The 20,623-nt window shown below is 38.6% G+C and overlaps 1 protein-coding gene across 1 annotated transcript in view; it reads right to left on the bottom strand.

Annotated features, from left to right (window-relative positions):
• Positions 1-5,210, bottom strand: part of Wdr62 (WD repeat domain 62) — a 107,731-nt gene extending 102,521 nt beyond the window's left edge. The window contains exon 1 of the mRNA XM_065227643.1: positions 4,417-5,210. Coding sequence (XP_065083715.1) covers positions 4,417-4,482 — 66 coding nt within the window. The 5' untranslated portion in view covers positions 4,483-5,210. The remainder of the gene's footprint in view (positions 1-4,416) is intronic.
• Between the last annotated feature and the right edge of the window lie 15,413 nt (positions 5,211-20,623).

The following is a 20,623-nucleotide window of genomic DNA, read 5'->3' as shown; positions in this document are numbered from 1 at the left end:
CATGCATCAATGCCACATAAGGAAAGATCGATTTTACAGTCACATATAGTTCATAGATTAACATTGACTGCTGTTTACAAATGTAAGTACTTGAACACTAAGAAATATGTTAACCCAAATGCTTTAACCGCATATATCAGAGATTTCGCGTATTAAGAGAATAATATAGTAATCGAGTACAATAAACTCAGGGAAAAACAATACCTACAAAAGATTAAAAGTTATTAATTGTCACATACCTCTACTTTTACTTATTTCCTAAACTATTCCTCTCCTTGTTAATCTGCTTAATGCTATTGGTCTGCTTGAGTTTCCTTATTGAAGTTCAAGAGTAAAGAAGAAGATTTATTCAACAACTTTAAAGGTTAGTTGTCTCCCTAAGCGGACCCCCGCATCCTAATTCTTTTGTTAATCTTCTTAGTAGACTTTCTGGAGTTTCTTATTTAAGTTCATTTGATGATTATGATATCTCATTAGTCTAATTTAATAAATTATTGAAATCCCTAATTCACCTAATCAATCATAACCCATGCTTTATTAAGTACCTGCACTTGTGCTTGTAATCTAAAACTAAACGTGTTTTAAGTACTTTTGATTTTGACCTATACCTATTTATTATATCTTAGTTCGACCCAGGTGACACCTTTCAAGTGACTAAAATCCTTCATTTGAAGTTAGTTCCCTAGCTGATTTTTAAACTATATAGGGTATATGCTCCAACTATGATCACACCACAAAAATATGTATAGGTACACACTTAGAAAAAATCATGTAAATTTAGGTGTTCTGAGAGTGACATATACGAGCGTCAATTTTGACATAAATTTAAGTCATAACAGACGCAAAATATAGCTCAATCAAACGTACATTTTGTCGAACAACGAACTTTTCAGTCTCGGAGCACTTAATATTACATGACATGTTTGTTTACGTCTCATCTTTTATGTCAAAGATGGATTCCGTCACGTGTAAAATTCGTTATTTCTAGGTGTGTATGTCACAATAGAAGCACGCCACAGTGGAAATCCCGAGCCATAGTTCAAACATTTATTCCAAATCAAAATGAAGCACATATAAGATTAGTTACAATACCATGTGCAATGGTGTTTAACGCTGTTTCCTGAGTTCCTCAAAGAAAACAACAATGAAAGCTTGTCACGCAAGTAGAAGGAGCACTGTTGGGCACTTTCTGAAATATTTCAATAGTATAATTTCCTTGCAACCCTAAATAAATCTATCTGTGTAAATAAAATAAGAGTGATTTGCGGCAAAATCCGCCAGTATCGCACCCAACGTCAGTGACTATACGTAAGCGTACTACGACGTGGCTCTCAAACAAAGGAGTAACAAGTGTGATACTATCAGTGCTAGACTAGATCTTTGGTTTTCTCATGCAGTGGTTCATCAGAGAGTGAAGCTTAGTAATCCCTATCGCCTGCCCATGGCACCATTCTTTCGCGGCATGAACCAGCAACGCCGGCCATAAACCAACCGTCTCCAACACTCCACTATAAAGCATGAAATTAAGCCTGCCCACCAGCAACAAGGTGCAAAAACTAGCCAAGGGGAGGGAAAATGAAGCAATGTTCTTAAAGGAAATTCAACAGCATTGTATGTGCCGCAGTTATACTACAATAACGCAATGAAAATGTGTATGAGAATTTATTGGACATAGATTTTCATAGATTTATAGATTCTATTGACTTAAGGAAAATGGCAGTAACTTCCAGTCGCAGGGAATTATGAGATATTCCGAGAATTGAATGAATGTTCCGATACTCTAGAAATATTGCAGGTTTTGAAAATTAGGAAAATTTTGAGAACTGTAGTGGAAATCTAAGATCTACATTGACCTAAAAGAAACCGTAGCGAAGTTCCTAGAAACCGGAACCTTAAAGAAATTCCTAGAAATTTAGGGAAGTCCAAGTCCAAAGAACTCCAGGGAAGTTAAATAATTTCTAGAAAACTTGGGGAAGCTCAGAGAATTTCATGCAAATTTTGGTAACAGGAAAGATGTGAACAGCTCTGAGACTTCAAGAAAGTTTTATGACCATCAGGAAAATGCTAGAACCAAGAATCAGGGGTATTGAGGATCATTGAAGTTGTTCCATTTATATAAGAATAATAGTTGGAAATTTCGAATTGTTCCAAGGTTTTCACGAAGTCTTCAGAGGTGTTAAGGAAACTTCAGAAAATTTGTGGGAACTTCACATAAGTTTATATAATTTAAAGGAAGTTTAGAGATTATTAGGACAGTACAATACAGTTCAGAGAAGCACCAAGAGCTTCATAAAATATTCAAGAACATTAGAAACTACAGGATGATTATTAAAACTTCAGGAAGTTCTTAGAATTCCAGTACGTTAACGTTAGGCAAGTCTAAAGAAGATCAGGGTACACAGATTCACCGATTTTAAGGGAAGTGCCGTGAGCATCTTTGCAACTTTGAAAGAAGTTCAAAGCAGTTCCATTAACTCCAGGAAAATTGGGAGAACTTTTAATAAGTGCTGAGAACTTGAATAAAATTCACTGATCTTCAATGAAGACCAGATACATAGCAAAAAATAATGAATTTTAACGTAAGTGTAATTTAAAAACTAGCAGAAAAAAGGCTCGCGTAACTTTTTGCAATATATCGTGCACATAAAGTGTATCTCACTCATCATTGCAAATTACACGACATCGCGTAAAATGCTACTACTTATATCTGAATTTTGCACTGCGCAATTAATTCTCCACGGCATCTCATATATATTTACACGACTTTCGCGTAAACTTTCTGGACGTGTTCAGAGTACCTGTCAGGAAGCAGAAAAATGAGTCTGCCATTTTCTTGTGCGTTTTGATTGATTTTTAGTTTCATGATCAATCAATCTGCTTTATTTCAATTCTAAAATCTTGTAAATTGATGGTAATAGTAATGTTTGGTTGGCAATACGTGATAATTACACAGCAAAAAAATAATTTTGATATCACATCAAAGTGGATGCACTACAATCATGTCGAAAATTTCATGTAATTTTTATGACCACATAAATAAACAAATGCAGTAAAAGCAGCGTAATGTTAGTTCATGCATTGTATTAATGATAATTTTGTCCTTTTTAGCAAGTAATATTACACCATATTTTGGACATGATTGTAGTGCATCCACTTTGACGTGATATCAAAATTATTTTTTTGCTGTGTAGTTGTTTGTTTTTTTTTCGTTCGAATTACATAATAGTTATAACAAGATTTTCTGCAGAAAATGTTACAGTTACTTATTAGTGAAAATTAATTGTGGAATGCTTCTCATATGATTAAACTTTATTAATAGTTTCTGAATATCTGATCTGCTGATTTTGAGTGATATCGGCTTGGGTTGATTTCAAAGTTAGCCAGGTCTGGGGATAAAATTTAATTCTAACTAAAGCAGACCATCATGAGTACCCAAGTCAGAAAATAGCAACGAAAATTCACAATCTAAACTAAGAGGAGTAAAATTACACGATCATGGAAAATTCCACGATGATGGTTTGTAATTTTATGTGACTCCAAAAAAGTAGCATGTAATTTTCTAAACACGCGTAATATTATGCTAATGGCGCGTTAATTTTATGTGCGCTAGATTAGGCGTAAATTTACATGTTTTTTTTTCGAACTGTGTAGTTTCAGGAAAGTCAAGAGAACATCTTCACAATAGTTTTGGAATCTTAAGAAAAGTTACGAGAACCGAGAGCTTTAGGAAAATTCCGGGATCTTCAGGGCTGTTTTATGTCATCTGGAAAATTGCAGTAACTCTATGGCCTTTCCTTACTTTTAATATCTGACTGTAGCAAATTACATGTTCCAAATTACTCTGTCTGTCTGTATCAGTCAGATACTTATATTCACGCTGAATTTAGTGGCGTCTATTGACTGTTATCGTGTAATGCAGCGAAGAGTTTCGTTATTATCGCTTCCCGATGCATGACAGTAAAACAAGCATGGATATATTGAACAGTGATTAGGAATTTGGCATATTAAGGGGGATTCAACTCTAGTTGGCGATTACATTTCCAGTAGTTGTATTACGAGCTGATTGCAAATAAGTTTCCCATACCCACCGAAAACACCATGGAACCTGAAATAAGAAAATTAATTCTGCATAAACACCAGGAGAAACCCTCGTGAGCTGTATTCAAAATATCCACAATATTTCACTTATTCTTTTATGTCATTTTACTTAATTTTATGTAAATCGATAAGAAATTCATATGAATGATGGCCCCACTTAGTGAGGCACCTATAAACTTGCTTGCTATATTCTTATCAGTTTTAATATCGACCAACAACTTTTCAGCACTCGCATAACGAAGTACATAAAAAGTCCAATTTGCATAACTGCCCAGATCAATCAACATGAAGCATCGAGTCAAAACAAAACCAACAAACCTGATACGCTGCGACCTCGTCGCTGTTGTAGATGTGCAGCGGCGATGAATTCCTTGGAGCGAACATTTTCTCGTTTCTCAAACCGATCCACAAAAGTTGAATTTAAATCCGATTACGTGTTTGTATCCTTTTCCGTCTGCTTCTGCACCTTCGCGTCGCTTATCAATTATCCACTCTGACAACAGCCGTTTTCCCACTCGTATATTGCATCATTTTGATCAACGAATTTACACTTGCACTTTCCATGTCGCGCGGTTTGATCCTCCGCACCACCAAAATAAACTTGTTCGACCAGCTTCCCGCTCTTCCTTTTCCTGTACTCTTGACGACTTTTTCGGAACTTACGTGCGGGAAGAAATTCCGTCCGATTATGTCATCAACTTGTCACGGAGATTTTCTTCTCATATTTTGTGCGATAGCACACAAACCCGACGACCACGACGACGTTCTCCAAAGAAGTTGTGTTTGTTGGTTTATTTACCCGTCAACTTTACTTTGCTGGTTGGTAAACTTTGCTTTAATTCGCTCACTCACTAACTGATCAAGTTGCTGCTGCGATTCTCCTCCGGTGATTCCTGTGATGGCCGCGACCGCGACGCTAAATTTGCATATATTCAAATCAGTCAACCGAACCAATTCACACTCCCCCACCCTCGAATGTCAGACGACGATGACGACGGCCGTCATTTGACATTCGTCGCAGTGCTTATGTTGCGCGTTCTCTTCTAGCAACTTCAAACCATTTTGGATTTTTGGTACTTTGATTATTTTCGGTTCGTCGTTAAGGTATTGTTCTGAGAAGCAAAAAAAAACTGATAGCTAACAAGATTTGTCACATTTCATGTTGGAAGTCTTTTAATCAAGGCGCAGCCGTTTCCGTTTTTGGTGGTGATGATTGCGATGAACGGACGCCCACTGTTTTCGCTATTTTTACGAGTCAAGTTTTCGTTGATTTTCAGAGAAGCGAGCCACTGAATTTGTTTGGATCATGGTAGGAAAAATGTTCTGTTGATAGTGAAATTTATGAGTGCTAATTTGACTAAATTATCGGCGGTAGCTAAATTGGTTAAGCCTTGAGGTGATCTATGAACTCATCTTGTGCTGGTATTTTGAAGTGGTTGAGATAAGGGGCATTTTTTAACTTAGACTGTTCAACATTGCAACATCAAGCCATGTTAAAGGAGAACGTCCTAATAAGTGGCGAGAAATGCAATTCCATCAGAAGGAGCTCCAGGAGTTCGTTGGTAATTCGTTGAAATTTGTTCAACAATGGATTAAAAATTATTCCAGAAACTCCACTCGAATTTAACACAAAACAAACGACGCAGTACCGAAGCGGACGTTATTCCCACTTTCGATGACCGCTGAGAAGAGGAAGTCTTTCCGAATAGGTAGATATTGGGGGTAGGTGTGCAAAATTTATCGCGATCGAGGTCGTAAATTTGCCCAGTTTATGTCGCTGACAGACGGTAAGGACACATAAGCCTGCGCCTCAGAAGAGGGTGTATGTGTGTGAATAAGCGCGCGTGTAACCGATTCCCATATCCACCTTTTGGACAGAAATGATTTGTTTTGATTATTGCTCGGAGCTGCGGAGGTGGTCCGACACCATGTCCAATAAAGCACCCCCCCTCGGATGATTAATGGAGCGAGGGAGTCCGCGACACACATTGAAATTGTACGATCATCTTCGACGACAAAGAAACCACTCTTGAAATGTTGCTCCAGTCCGTATCAAGTAGTACGATCGCTGGCTTTCCAGTGAATCTCAATTAGTTTACGGCGTGTTTGAAATGACATTCCGCCACAACAGATGATCAGAAAATCGCAGTCGTACGCACACGTTGCAATCGCCCACGCATCCCCGCTGTATGATCTTGTTGTTCTCAATGCAAAACATTCGAGTTCATTCATAGTCTCGCTCGTGTCAAGAAGAAGGTTGACTGCTGTGTATCTGTGTGGATGTGGAAGGAGAATCTAGCTCAAGTCGTATTTTCCAAGGCTACCTCTATCATGGAGTCTTCTTCGTGTCTTGCTCACTGTAGTCCCCGGCTTCCGTCGTCGAGCTTCGGGGTAATTGAAAGCTCAATTATATCTCAGCTCCTCCGATGGTGGGTATGAGTGCTTTACCGGGGATTCACTTTTTTGTTCTCTTTTCTATAATAACATTATAATTTTCTTTCCCTCTTGCGCACCACCGAGTGCACAGCAAAACTTTTTACCGCGTGTAATGTTTAGTTGTGATTACTTTTAAATTTCTTGGAAAGGAAGTTCGACAGAGAAGTGACGTGCTTGGTAAAGGTTTATTGAGATTTGTTAACGAGTTTGATGACTTAATTTTGCTGGCTTTTCAAGTTGAAAATAGAGATAAAGACAAAAGTTAAGTTTTGATTTATTTTACCGAAATTCGTGAAACTTGTGGATAAAATCGGTAACTACTTTAAACCTGAGAATGATTTAAATTCCGGATCGAAACATTGCAAGAATAACGCCTTGCTAGATTATGTCTATAACTGAACAGAAAATACATGATGTCGTATTTTGAAAAAAAAAATGAAATAATTCCTGAACATTTCGGATGGTTCAGAATGTTTTGTGAATTCTGAAACTTGAGCGTGATTGACCACCTGTAGTTGCTGCTATGTTTGCCAGATCTGTACTTGCAAAACTAACCAACAGATGGCTGCTTGGAATTGGCTATCATTCTCCCTTAATGCACAAGCACTGCTGACACCTACGTTCAGCGTTGCCAGATATACTGATTTTCGAACTTGATACCGATCTACTGATATTAAGGTTCCTCAGAATACCGATTTAGGAATTTTCCAAAAAAAAAAAAATAGGAAAATGTAGGCTTCAGGGCAGTTCATGAAAATCAGGAAAATTGATAGAACGATACAGAAGTTTCGAGAACGTCTTGAATATTTAGGAAACTTCATGAAGAAACGAAAACTTCATGCAAGTGCGAGAAATTCAGAAAGGTTGAGGGATGTTAGAGAACGTTTAACTCGAAAACTTCAAGGAAAAATAAGTTCAAGGATGTTCAATTTACTTCAGGAAAAATGCGGGAATTTTCAAAAGTTCTAAGAAATTCAGAGAAGTTTAGAGAGCTTTATTCAATTCAGAAATATTTAGGGCAGATCCAATAACTTCAGGGAAGCATCGAAAGCTTCAGAAAAATATGTCAGGAAGCTTCAAATATACAGTGATTTTGTCTACCCCGATTTTGTCAGCTTTTTTTCCCGATTTTGTCAGCCTACAGATTTCAATAAATTTTTGAGTTTTCAAACATGGATTCTCAAGCTCTACGCTATGAATACACTGGAGTCGCTTTTTACGCGGTTTTCTTTACACGGTTTTTTTTTACGCGGATTTCAAAATTTACGCGGTTTTTTTAACGCGCATTTCGGATTTTTTTTTACGCGGATTTCAGAATTTACGCGGTTTATCTTTATACACTAGAGTCGCTTTTTACGCGTTTTTTTTTACACGGTCTTTTTTACGCGGTTTTTTACGCGGTTTTTTACGCGGGACATATTACCCGCGTAAAAAGCGACTCCAGTGTAATTGTTATTCTTACACTTCGCTGTAATGTGAATGTTAGGGGAAACGGGGGAAAAATGAGCATACGGGGTAAAATTAACAATTGACGATTTTAAGTGCTTTTTCATTCAAATATCACAGGTCTTTCATCCAATGTAAAGGGTTATACGGTCAAAATTTGGTCAATATCAACTTGACGTATTTCTTTCAATTTTGCATTTAAAAAACCTGATCACCCCTCATTTTGAAGGTGTGTGTGTGTAGAATGTTGCTCCTATTTTGATTTTGGAATTCACTCTTCAGTTGTCAAAATGCCGTCCAAGCAAGAAGAGCAGCGTATCAAAATTTTGCTCGCGCATCGCGAAAATCCGAGCTACTCGCACGCAAAGTTGGCAAAATCGCTAAAAGTTGCCAAATCAACCGTTACAAATGTAATTAAAGTGTTTGGGGAACGTTTGTCGACAGCCAGGAAGTCTGGATCGGGGGGAAATCGAAAACCGGAAGCCGCTGAGACGACAAAGAGAGTTGCCGGTAGTTTCAAGCGAAACCCTAACCTCTCTCTCCGAGATGCCGCAAATAAGCTGGGTGTATCGTCTACAACCGTGCATCGAGCCAAAAAACGAGCCGGACTATCGACTTACAAGAAGGTAGTGACTCCAAATCACGATGATAAACAAAATACGACGGCCAAAGCGCGATCCCGGAGGCTGTACACGACGATGCTGACGAAGTTTGACTGCGTGGTAATGGACGACGAAACCTACGTCAAAGCCGACTACAAGCAGCTTCCGGGACAGGAGTTTTATACGGCAAAAGGAAGGGGAAAGGTAGCAGATGTTTTCAAGCACATGAAACTGTCAAAGTTCGCAAAGAAATATCTGGTTTGGCAAGCCATCTGTACCTGTGGCTTGAAAAGCAGCATTTTCATAGCTTCCGGGACTGTCAACCAAGAAATTTACGTGAAAGAGTGTTTGAATAAACGTCTGCTGCCTTTCCTGAAGAAACACGGTTGTTCCGTACTGTTTTGGCCGGATTTGGCATCTTGCCATTACGGTAAAAAGGCCATGGAGTGGTACGCCGCCAACAACGTGCAGGTGGTTCCCAAGGACAAGAACCCTCCCAACACGCCAGAGCTCCGCCCAATTGAGAAATACTGGGCTATTGTCAAGCGGAACCTAAAGAAGACCAAAAAAACTGCTAAGGGCGAGCAGCAGTTCAAGGCAAACTGGCTTTCTGCGGCGAAGAAGGAGGACAAGGTGGCTGTACAAAATCTGATGGCAGGGGTCAAGCGTAAGGCCCGGCAATTCGGATTTGGAAAAGCGGAAGCCTAACTGAATATTTTTCCTGAATTTTATACTAATTGAAGTTGAAAAACAAATTTAATTTGATTTTTTAAATAAACGATTTCACCGATTTACACGCGTTTTCCCTTGACCAAATTTTGACCGTATCACCCTTTACCTTTAACATTTTAATTCATTTACATTAATATAATATACTACTATTAGGAATTAATAGTTTTGAATTGCTGTTTGCTGGAAATATCCTTTTTATAACAGAAAACCTGTTTTTTGCATTTGTAAAAAAACATTGCTTCATTGTCAGCAACATTTATTCTTAGAAAATAAAAAAGAGCATTACATATTTCATTGAATTGGTCATAAAGTTTTGATTGACTTTCAATTTTCAAGAGATTTCGTCATCGCAAATTCTCGAATTCAACGGAGATAAATAACATCGTCAATTTAAAGGGACAATGCTTCAACCTAATCAGCCCTATCAGCTTTTGTTTTGGATTGTCGGAGAGGCAGTTTGGATTCCGGAAAGGGAGATCAACCGTGGATGCAATTCGGACAATGGACAAACAGAACCGAAGAGGAGATCTATATTGCACTGTGATAACGATCGACGTCAAGAATGCGTTCAACAGCGCAGCTGAAAAGCCATTGCCAAAGCGCTGCATAGAATGAGGGTCCCTGACTACCTGTACAGGATTCTGAGGAGTTACTTCCAGAGCCTGGTTCTGGTCTACGAGACAGATATGGGATAGAGATTGATTAGGAGAAGTAAAGCACCACCGGGTGCAGTTCCTATCTGGCCACGGCTGTTTTAGGAAATACCTACATCGGTTCGGACACTAAGCGTCACCCCTCTGTCCGGAGTGTGACAAGGTGGATGAAACGTCGGAGCATGTGGTCTTCGACTGTCCAAGGTGCGAGACAGTGCAAAGGAAAATGCCTGTCCTTAACGTGGAGACGGTATTTCATTACCGTCAAAGGAAAATTGCTTCAATAATTCTAATTATTTGATGGTTTAGAAGAGTTTTTACAAATAATAGCCATATGTAGGATAAGGTGGTGTAAAACGAACCCTGGCGTTATATGACCAACAGCATTTTTTTTTCGTACTATTAAAAGACTAATTGCCTATAATTTGAGAAGGGGCTGACAAAATCGGGAAAGTACTGTATTGAAGAATTATTTCAGCTTTTAAGTCTTTGTTTCAGCTTTAAGTCTTTAAGAAAAGTGCTGATTGCAGCTTTACCATTGCCAACGTTTCGATTCATGGGTTGAGATCTTTATTAGGGCTAGTTTTAGGTTTAAATCGTAAAGCGTTTTGCGCTGCACAAAAGAAAGTTAAACTTCATATGGGTCATTGCAGCACAAGTGGGTACAAAATTTAAAAAAGTTGTGGTCGATGTCACCGATTTGAGCCAAACTTGGCCAAAACGCTTATTTTGGCATTCTGAACAAACACCTTTTTTGATTATGCTCTTAAGTGCCTAGATCCTTCTGGGCTACAACCCTGTATTTTCGAGATTTTTAAAAATTTAAACTTTCAGAAGAGATTACTCCACAACCAAATAAGCTATTCGTGATCTTAGAACGTCAATTTGAAGGTTTTGCAATGTAAATTATTATAAACGTACAAACATTTTGTTTTTGTTATAGTAACTACAGTAAACAGACTGATTACCGGCAGGTATCCAAATTAAAAAAAAAATTGCCTATTTTCACCATGGGCGGGATTTTTTATTTCCTAATATTTTGGGCTCAAACTTTCACCACACTTTGGAAAACTCTTGTACTTGATGTGTTTCCAAGGGTAAATGATTTGGACAAATAGTTTTTCAGATGAGTGAGAGGTAGTTTTGAGCTTTTTTGGTGCCGATAATCAGCCTGTTAACTGTAGTTACTATAACAAAACCAAAATTGGGGTACACCTATAAGAATTAACAAAAACCTTCAAATTGACGTTCTAAGATCACAAATAGCTTATTTGGTTGTGGAGTAATCTTTTCTGAAAGATTAAATTTTTTTAAATCTCTAAAATACAGGGTTGTAGCCCAGAAAGATCTAGGCACTTTAGAGCAAAATAAAAAAAAGGCGTTTGTTCAGAATGCCAAAATAAGCGTTTTGGCCAAGTTTGGCTCAAATCGGTGACATCGACCACAGGTGGTGTACCCACTTGAGCTGGAATGACCCATATTCCAAGTTCACAGACCGAAATGTTAAACATTTAACATCGCAGTCCGAAAAATTAGTAGTTTTGATTAGAAGGAATGGAATTTTGTGTACATTCTCAAATTACACACAATTATGGGCTCTTTTCAAAGGGAGCGCATGAATTTGAGGAAACAACCAATGAGTACCAGCTCTAAATTTACCATGACAGCATTGTTCGGGACATAAATCCACTGCGACTAGTTTGATTGATTTTATTGATCTATTGTGGTATAAATATGCCATTATTCAGAGACAGCTGAATTTCAAAATTATACAAATTAATTTCGTGCATCTAACTTTTCTCATCAACAGAATTCCGTAAAAGTATGATGAAGCTTTTTTAGGTTTTGATATTAGCTACAACTTTTTTGCATGAAGAACTGAACCGGGCAGAACTTTATTTTCAGTGAATGTAATTTAAATTCACTGAAAAATAATGGTGGGTTCTGCCCGTGCTGGGTCATCATGTATAAGAAATACAGATTTGAGTTATTCACATAAGTTTTAGCTAATATAAAAACCTACAAAGAACTATGATGTTCCATGCCTGATCCTGCGTCTTCAAAATTTGCCCATATGTTAACACCTCGAAAATTCAATCAGAACTCTTTACAAGATTTCTCTGAAATTTTCTCAATAGTTTCCTATAGAATTATTTCTCACCACAGAATTCTTTTCTGAATTCCTTTAAAATCAAATTGAGTTCTCACTGGGAGTCCTTTAAAAAATTATTTATTATTGTGCAGAAAAACGTTGCAGACAACTCACAAAAAAACCAAAAATTTCATCCTAAGATTTTATTCGAATTTTTAACAAGTCTTCCAAATATATACTGAAGCTTCCTTCATAATTTTATTTAAACTCTGTTCAATTCCCATGAAAATCAGCACCTCAGAATTGTTTTGAAATTCTACGCAAAATAATCTTAGAGTTCTCCTCTACACTCTTCTGAAAACTCTCCTTGAAATTTTCAGAACTTATTTAGAAGATTCATTACAAATGGACCTGGAATCCTCTTCACAATTGTCATGGAATTTTCCACAAAACTACCTAAAAATTACACTATGAACTCGAACAAGAGACTTAGAGTACTCCCAAAACACCTTTAAAATGTTCACTGATTATTTACAACGCCATAATTTGACTGTAAAGCCGCTCGAGCTCGGGCTTAATCAGTTTTGGAATTCAATTAATTATCACGTGGAAGACTACAGCAAACAAAGCCCTAATCCAAATTCCCCTAACTGTTCACTCATTGCTCAATATTTAAGCTTTCTACGAAACACCCCCACTGATGCCATCCACCCCCATCCGCGCTTTTTCCATGCCATGGATGGGATATCTCACCACGACTTTTTATGACACTGATAAACGCGCGGATTAACCACAGAATAAAGCGAACGTTTGCTTAGAAATCAAAACAAATCCACGGGTCTTTCGTGGTATTTTTGGCATAGTCACGTCGTTTTCCCTTGTAATCTATGCGCTAGTCATTCGGCACGAGATCAACCGCGACATAGCCATTTCACGTCCAATTCAATACTTTCTATTTGTCTACAACACAAACATTGCTGGGTAGCAAGCTGGGCCCCTTGTAGGGCCCTAACACAAGCTTCACGAATACGTATGAAGGTATCTAAAATACCTACATGAATACATCGGCGCTGCCTATAGGAAACATTCACGCATCATTTTTCTCCGCCGCTTTCAATCGATTGACTCACAGTGCGCCTTTTAAATGCCAATGATGGCTGTGTTTATTGTTTTTATTTTCCTTCAAGAAAATTGAAACAATTTGTCCCAATTGGTGTCTGTGCCCGGTGCCATGTTGCATGTGTGGTATGTACGTCGTCATCGTCGTCGCGGCGGTTGCGGTTGATGACTTTGAAAACAGTTCCAAAGTGCTTCTTTGACGGCCGGGGCGGCGGCGTCACAGTGCGTTACGGATCGGTGCCATTCGTGGGAAAGCCAATGCAGTCAGCATGATGGCAGTCAGTTTGAAATTAGCCCCGGTGCGAAAGTTTTTTGTCTTAAAAATGCAGCCAGTAATTTGTACTAATCCACTGCTGGCTCGAACCGTTCGAACTTACCACGTAATCTCGCGGATTGCAACGAGCCATAGAAGGAAAAACAAATGCGGCGGCAACGACGACGTCGAAGACGCTTGAAGATAGGTACACCTATAAGGCGGTGATGGTGGTAATTTGTGGCAGTAAAGCTTGGAGCAAACAGCACCGGGAATGAACTAAAACGCGCCCAACAGTCGAAACCGAATATGGTTTGCAAATGAAGGGCTGCTGCGGTAAGGCGAGCAGAGCAGAGACGCCCGCAACGCGCGCTAGCTAACTCTGGCACCAACAGCACACGGTCAGTCGGTCGGACGGTTGGTCGGTTTCAGACAGGGGTTATAGACGGGATCTCGACGCTGTGAAATGCAGATCCGGTTTTACCACCTAACCAGCTATCTAAAACTAGATCCCACCACTTTCGTTGTATGGAAAGTGGCTTCAAAACAGAGAATAGTTCTAGGTTGGGATTGTAAGGTAGATGCATTGTAAGTGCAGATTTCACAACGGAATTAGTAAAGCAAATACTTGTAGTATGATAGCGTACTCACTGCTTCGCTAAATTTGCATCGATTTTTTTTGGGGTATTTTTATTCTTGTTGAGAATTGTGTACAGAAATACGTCTTAGCTGCTCAAATAGTTTCATATTCAGTTTCTACAGCTTTCTACATGGAATTACTCTAGTAGAATTGAAATTAATTCAGTTTTTTCCTGTATCAAAATGATAGGAGTTCATAGGAAATTCTTAAACAACTCAAGATGAACATTTTAGAAGACCCTATCTGCATGCTTCTCGTTATCAAATTCGTTCATAACTTGTGCATTATTAGATAACAAATTTGGTTAACTAAGGAGAATGTCGTTGAAGATAATCGATGAATGCAGATTGGACCTGTTTTCATTCCACAAACAATAACGTTTCAGAATTTTTCTCTGGTACAGGTCCAGGTAACTTTCGCCTTAATGAGGAATCAAAATTTGCATAAAACTTCTTCGGAAGTTCTTCAAGAATTCTTCCACAAATGTTTTGTAACCTTTGCTTTATGTTAAAAATATATTTGAATCAACTTAATGTAACAAATTGAAACTTTTCTTTATCTAAAGTACTAGAAGGAATGTCCAGGAACGCCAAGAAAAAAACAACTTTGATAACATGCTATTTTTTGCTTCTCCGAGAACTACAAGACTCTGCAAGGCCTCGAAGTGCCTCGTTTTTTAATTTTTTTTTCTTATTATATTTATACACGCTCAATCGAATAAACTTCACAGAGCCAAGTTATCAATTTCTTTATACATTATAAATGTCTTAAATCTAAAATTAAAGAATTTGACCGATTACTCGCGGTTTTCTCGAGGTTAGTGGATGACAATTGTTTGGATCGGAAATCGGAAAAGGAAATTTAGAATATGATTTATAATTCAAAAATTTCACTATTTCTAGAACATATACTTAATCCTATCGACGTTATGTCAACTCTGTAATTATACAATTATTACAGAAACAAATATACAAAAAACACACACACACAAAATACAAACTAAACACAAGGTTAATCAAACTTAAGGAAGTTCCTTGTGATTTTACGGAAGTGCCTAAAGAGCTTCTGTTATTTTAAGATAGTTTTTTTTACGTAGGACTACGTCTGTGATTTCTATATGGGTGAACACTTTGTGAAAACCGAAAATAGAACATGTAACAAAATTTTGAAAGATTTTGAACGTTGATAACTCAGCTGCCCCTGGACCAATTTCAATAATTTTAACACCAATCGATCAGAAATATTTCTACGCATCGATAGCAGTGCTTCCGCTTTAGCTGGGTGGACACTGATGTTCTGCGGCCTTCCAACCTGTCGCAGACACCAGTTCAACCCCTGTCCAGCAGCAGACCGGCCGAGACTCTTACGAGTGCCCAATAATTGAACCGAAGAATATGAGATTGTCCGGTCCGATTTGCTGATCCAGCTGCCACCAAGATTTTACAAAAGAGTTGAGCTTCTTCTTCATTGCGCACAACCCCTTGAAGTTTTTTTTTCTAGAGTTTTGGATGTTTCCGGAATTTCAATAGTTTTCCAAGTTAGGGAGTATCGCGGATTTTTAAATTATCAGAATTTCTAGAGTTTTTGAAGACTCCAAAGTTCTAAAACTTGACGAACTACACTAAACGTTCGCTAAGTGAAAGACTATTGCTGAAATGTCTTTCAATTGAAACTTTACTACTTGAAACAAGCTTCAGTTAATGGACATTTCGAAATGTCAAGATGAACCTTGATGAACATTGATTTATTTTAAATGCATTTGACAACTGGCATGAATTTCGTTCGTTAAGTGAAAATTTAGCGAGCATTGTGTGTACCGACAAGCAGTGTTGGGAAAATCATTCATAAATCTCATTCATTGAGCTCTCGTGAGGGAATAAGCTCGCATGAGAATTTGCAAATAAATCTCATGCTTAAGCTTCTCATGCATTTTCACGAATACATACAAGACATTTACCTGCTAAACAAAGCTGTATATGCAAAAGTATGGAAATATGGCACGACACTAACGACACATTAAACCTTGTAAGTTACGCCAATTAATCTCAAAAGAAACGCAAGACGTCGCAACCCTAAATTATCCTTCCCAGCGAGCATCAATCATAAATTACCGAGCATGCCGCCGCCACCACGTAGCCGATTGCAATCATTCGGAATTTATTAATTGCCCTCCTTTCGGAAGCTGCTGGAGCTTAATCTCAGTCAGCTTTGGTATTGCCGAGCACATGTTCCGAATTCCAACCATCCACCGACGAGCGGGCGTTAATTAAATTGTACCCAACCATCGAGCCACCACCAATTTGGTTCCAACGGACGGATGGCAAATCAACCGATCCTTACGGTGACCGATCTGGATTTTTTTTTTATTCCATAGAAAAAGGCAACTTTAATTAAATTGATGTTTTATTTGAAAATTGCCCACCACCTCCATAACCACCTCCAAATCGAATTTGTCTCATTAAATGTGAGCAAAACGGATTTTCGCGCAATTTTCATTCCTCGACGCGATTTGACCCCTCCGGTTTTGGTGGTTACACACATTTTTTTTTTATTTTTTGCAACACATTCCATTTGGCAGTCGGTTGGTTAGCGGAGCCTTTTTCATGATTACATATTTTTTATTTGCAACTCAGGGGTGGTCGTTTGAGGTTGATCTTAATAAGGAACTTCAAAGAGGCCGCCTCCTGCTTCTCAGCAGCAGTAGCCGTTCATGAGGGCTTTATATCTAGGCCTTCCAAGATCTTGGGAAAGCCATCAAACCATACTGGGAGAAAATGACAAATTTGGTCACCATCATCGAGACCCGCGCTCCACGCGGTGGAATTCGTGCCAGTGATTTATCTGTTTACAGTTTTCTTTGTGACCGTCAAGGAGTTGAATTGAAATTTGAAACCACTCAGTCATAAATTCGATTGAACAATTTTGTACGTGAATTTTTAAATTGCAAATGTCTACTGCTGTTGCCAGGTTAGTCAAATTTCCAAATAGGAGTTGATGGGAACGGGTAGCGACTAGATTTTTGTCCAGTTGCAGTGTCGAAAAGAAGTCATATAAATTAAACCAGTGGAAACTCGGTTACCGGGCGACCGCAGTTATAGTGATATATACGGAGGGAAAGAGTGGCCAGTGATACCGACCGACCGACCAGACCAACATAAAGCATAAGCTCACAGTCCACGATAAATAGTAGGACAAGAGACGTGACCAATATTTTCGTTTTCCATTTACTGTTACTCGGGGGTTCGTTTAAAATCTGGGCAAATGAAAAATGTACCGGAACAGCTGCTAGCTAGCAGCGTCGGCACTGGTGCCACGCAAATGGGTGATTCATTGGTGGGACTTTGAGACTACGACGCGACGGTGACGACAAACGAGTTTAGAGGTCTTCGAACTTGGCTCGTCGGAATTGAGGTTATTTGAAATACTTACACATTTCGAGATTTATGTGAGAATGGAAACGACACTTATGGGGTGTTTACTTTTATGCTAGTTTACTAGCTCCACCAGCTTAACCAACAGTTGGGTACTAGTTTTTTTTTTTTCATTGATTTGTTTTCCGTCGATCTTGTTTTCCGTGCTGAGCACCAATGCTACCGATGCCTAGTCCTACCTGGACCATACCTATCGACCCATCAACTCATGAACCGGGGACCAATGGCTTTACTTCCCTTCCGAAGGAAGGCGTAATCAGAGATGTTATGCCTCAGAACATCCCGGCGGCGCCGACTGGGATTGAACTCAGGCCTGCTGGGGTGAGAGGTAATCACGCATACCACTACATCACCGGCGCCGCTTTTGGTTACTAGTTACTAGCAGTTGCTCCAGAAAGTTCATGCTGGTAGATGCTGACTGCTTTTTAGTACAGTTCTAGTACACTAGTATTAGCAAACCAAAACAGATGTAAACACCACATTAATGGGGTTAATTAGACCAATCATCAAGCTGTAGCTTCTTGAGGGTATCGATCGAAGTGACATCAGCGGGATAAGTGACGAACTTCTTATTTAGATGGATTCAATATTTTCAAAATGAAATAGGGGAATTGCACTAGTTGTGGTCATGTTTAGGCTACACACTAAGCATCGGATTTGGCAACATGCTTTCTATCAAATGTTCGAATAACAAATATGAATGCAACGGGAGCCTGATAGCAATTGATCGAAGTGACATCAGCGGGATAAGTGACGAACTTCTTATTTATATAGTTTCAATATTTTCAAAATGAAATAGGGGAATTGCACTAGTTGTGGTCATATTTAGGCTACAAACTAAGTGTCCGATTTGGCAACATGCTTTCTATCAAACGTTCGGATAACAAATATGAATGCAACGGGAGCCTGATAGCATCAATCGGCTAAACCAAGAGCTAGATATGCACACGAATCAAGAAGGTTTTACAAGTTTACGAAATAAATGGAGATCATACTAGAATATTGAATCGTCAATGTCATTAGAAGCCGATATTAACATAAATTCAGCCACAAATACTGCGAACTGATGCAAACGAAATCTGCAAGCCAGCACTGGATTGGAATCCGGCAGGTCATCGCAGCTGAGACAGGCCTAGGAGGTCATGGCGGCGGAGTCAATCTTTCACGTTGGCCATATGTACCACTGGTGGCGCTCAGGATGCTTGAGCGAGTGATTGAATCAATCAACTTTCTTCGGAGCACTTTGGCGACGTCTTGGATTTTCATTATCAAAGTATCCATAAGCAACTTCAAAATTCAGAATATTTACTATGCTCATCGAATCTCACGAAGACCATAAACCCTTTTTCTGTATCTTGGGGTCAATATGACCCCAGACTATTTTTGCACTCTTGATTTTTCATCAACAGGATTTTTTCTCTGATATTCTTGCATGCTAAAGTCTTCTTGATATGCCTGCCTCTTAGTTGAGACATATTTCGAATTTTATTTAATACCCGTTTTGAAGGATTTTTGCAATGAAATTAAGCTTTATTTTAGAGGTACAGACAAAGGGTTAAACGATTCAAAACGTTTATTAAGCCCCCAGAAATTCATGAAGTCTCTACAATTTATCATAACTTCCACGACCGTGTGAAACAAATCTCTTGAGCTTTCCGTCCAGAACTGACTGCGTACCTATAAAGATCCTTAAACCCCTACGAACACTCCTCATTGGCTCTAAAGTGCGCAGAATCTCTAGTTCGTTTATCGAAACTTTAATTTAGCAAAATCTCTCTGAGACACACTTAAGATCTTCAATCAGCCATGTAAACCATAATTTAAGAATGCTTTAAAACCTTAATAAAACTTGCAATACGACTTGGGTAAGAACGCATAGTATGTATATTCACATCTAAAAACAAAAAGAAGCGCTCCTACCGAACCAAGTGAAGCGTTTGTTTTCAACAAAAACTCATCTGTTTGTGAATCTATATCAAATCTAAGCATTTAGAAATGAGACAATTCCATTATTTGATCAAATCCATTCGAAAAAGAGAATGCAGGTTTACCCTATTTAGCCTGAATTTGCACAGTAATAAAAAAAAAGCCACTTCAGTGAATTAAGTGAATTTCAGCGAACTTAAAGCTGTTATGTTCTTTAAGTTCCTGGGCCCTTTTCCTGAACAGCTTTGAACTCCGCAAAACCTCTCTGAAGTTGGCCGAAACTCTTCAAAGTTCACAGAATCTCCCTCCCTCTGAGACGTACTTAAGATCCTCGAAGTCCACTGAATCTTTTGACGTAGGACTACGTCTGTGATTTCTATATGAGGGTACACTTTGTGAAAATCAAAAATGGAACATGTAACAAAATTATGAAAGATTTTGAACGTTAATAACTCAGCTGCCCCTGGACCAACTTCAATAATTTTATCACCAATCGATCAGAAATATTCCTACGCATTTGCGTAAGTTAAGACTTTATAATTTTTCAAAATTTCACTATTGAAAATCACACGAATGCAACTGTTGCTATGATAGTTAAAATAACCACCGATTGCCTGCGAAAAGCGATTTCCCTAACACAGATTTCAAAGTTGAATTCCACCCGGTCTCACCAAACGGTGTTTATTCAATCACCGCGTGGTGAGTGGTGATGTTCTTCAGTTCACAACGAAAGACTGCCTGCAAGCAGCGAGCTGCAGCCTACATTACCATCCATGGAAGGAGGAAGAAGCCACACAGCTAATGATCGGAATCAGAAGCTCTTACTGAGTCGCAATGGGCCATATATATACATAAAACACAAGCTCCTGCTGCAGTTAACAAATAAGATTTATTATATAAGACCACGTAGTCCTACGTCACCATTGCGTACAACTCCATAGGGCTGTCCCTTGTAGTATTTCTAACGAACCGAAATTCTCAGAAATTCTCTAATCTTTATAATATCTTCCATTCAGCAGCTCCCTGATCCTTTCAAGTAAGATATTTTTAGATATAGTTAATGACCATCATAGAACGAAGAAGATTAATAAACTTCAAAGAAAATCAGCTAACTTTAAAGAGTGACTTAAGCTTACTGAAAACCTCTAGAATTTCATAAGGTCGTCGAAAGTCCCTTAAAAAGCTCTGAACATGC

This window comes from Ochlerotatus camptorhynchus, unplaced genomic scaffold (genome assembly GCF_037179485.1).
Source record: "Ochlerotatus camptorhynchus isolate MF236.1 unplaced genomic scaffold, CSIRO-AGI_Acam_v1.1 ptg000274l, whole genome shotgun sequence".
Lineage (NCBI taxonomy): Eukaryota > Metazoa > Arthropoda > Insecta > Diptera > Culicidae > Ochlerotatus > Ochlerotatus camptorhynchus.
This window is presented reverse-complemented; position numbering and strand designations above follow the sequence as displayed.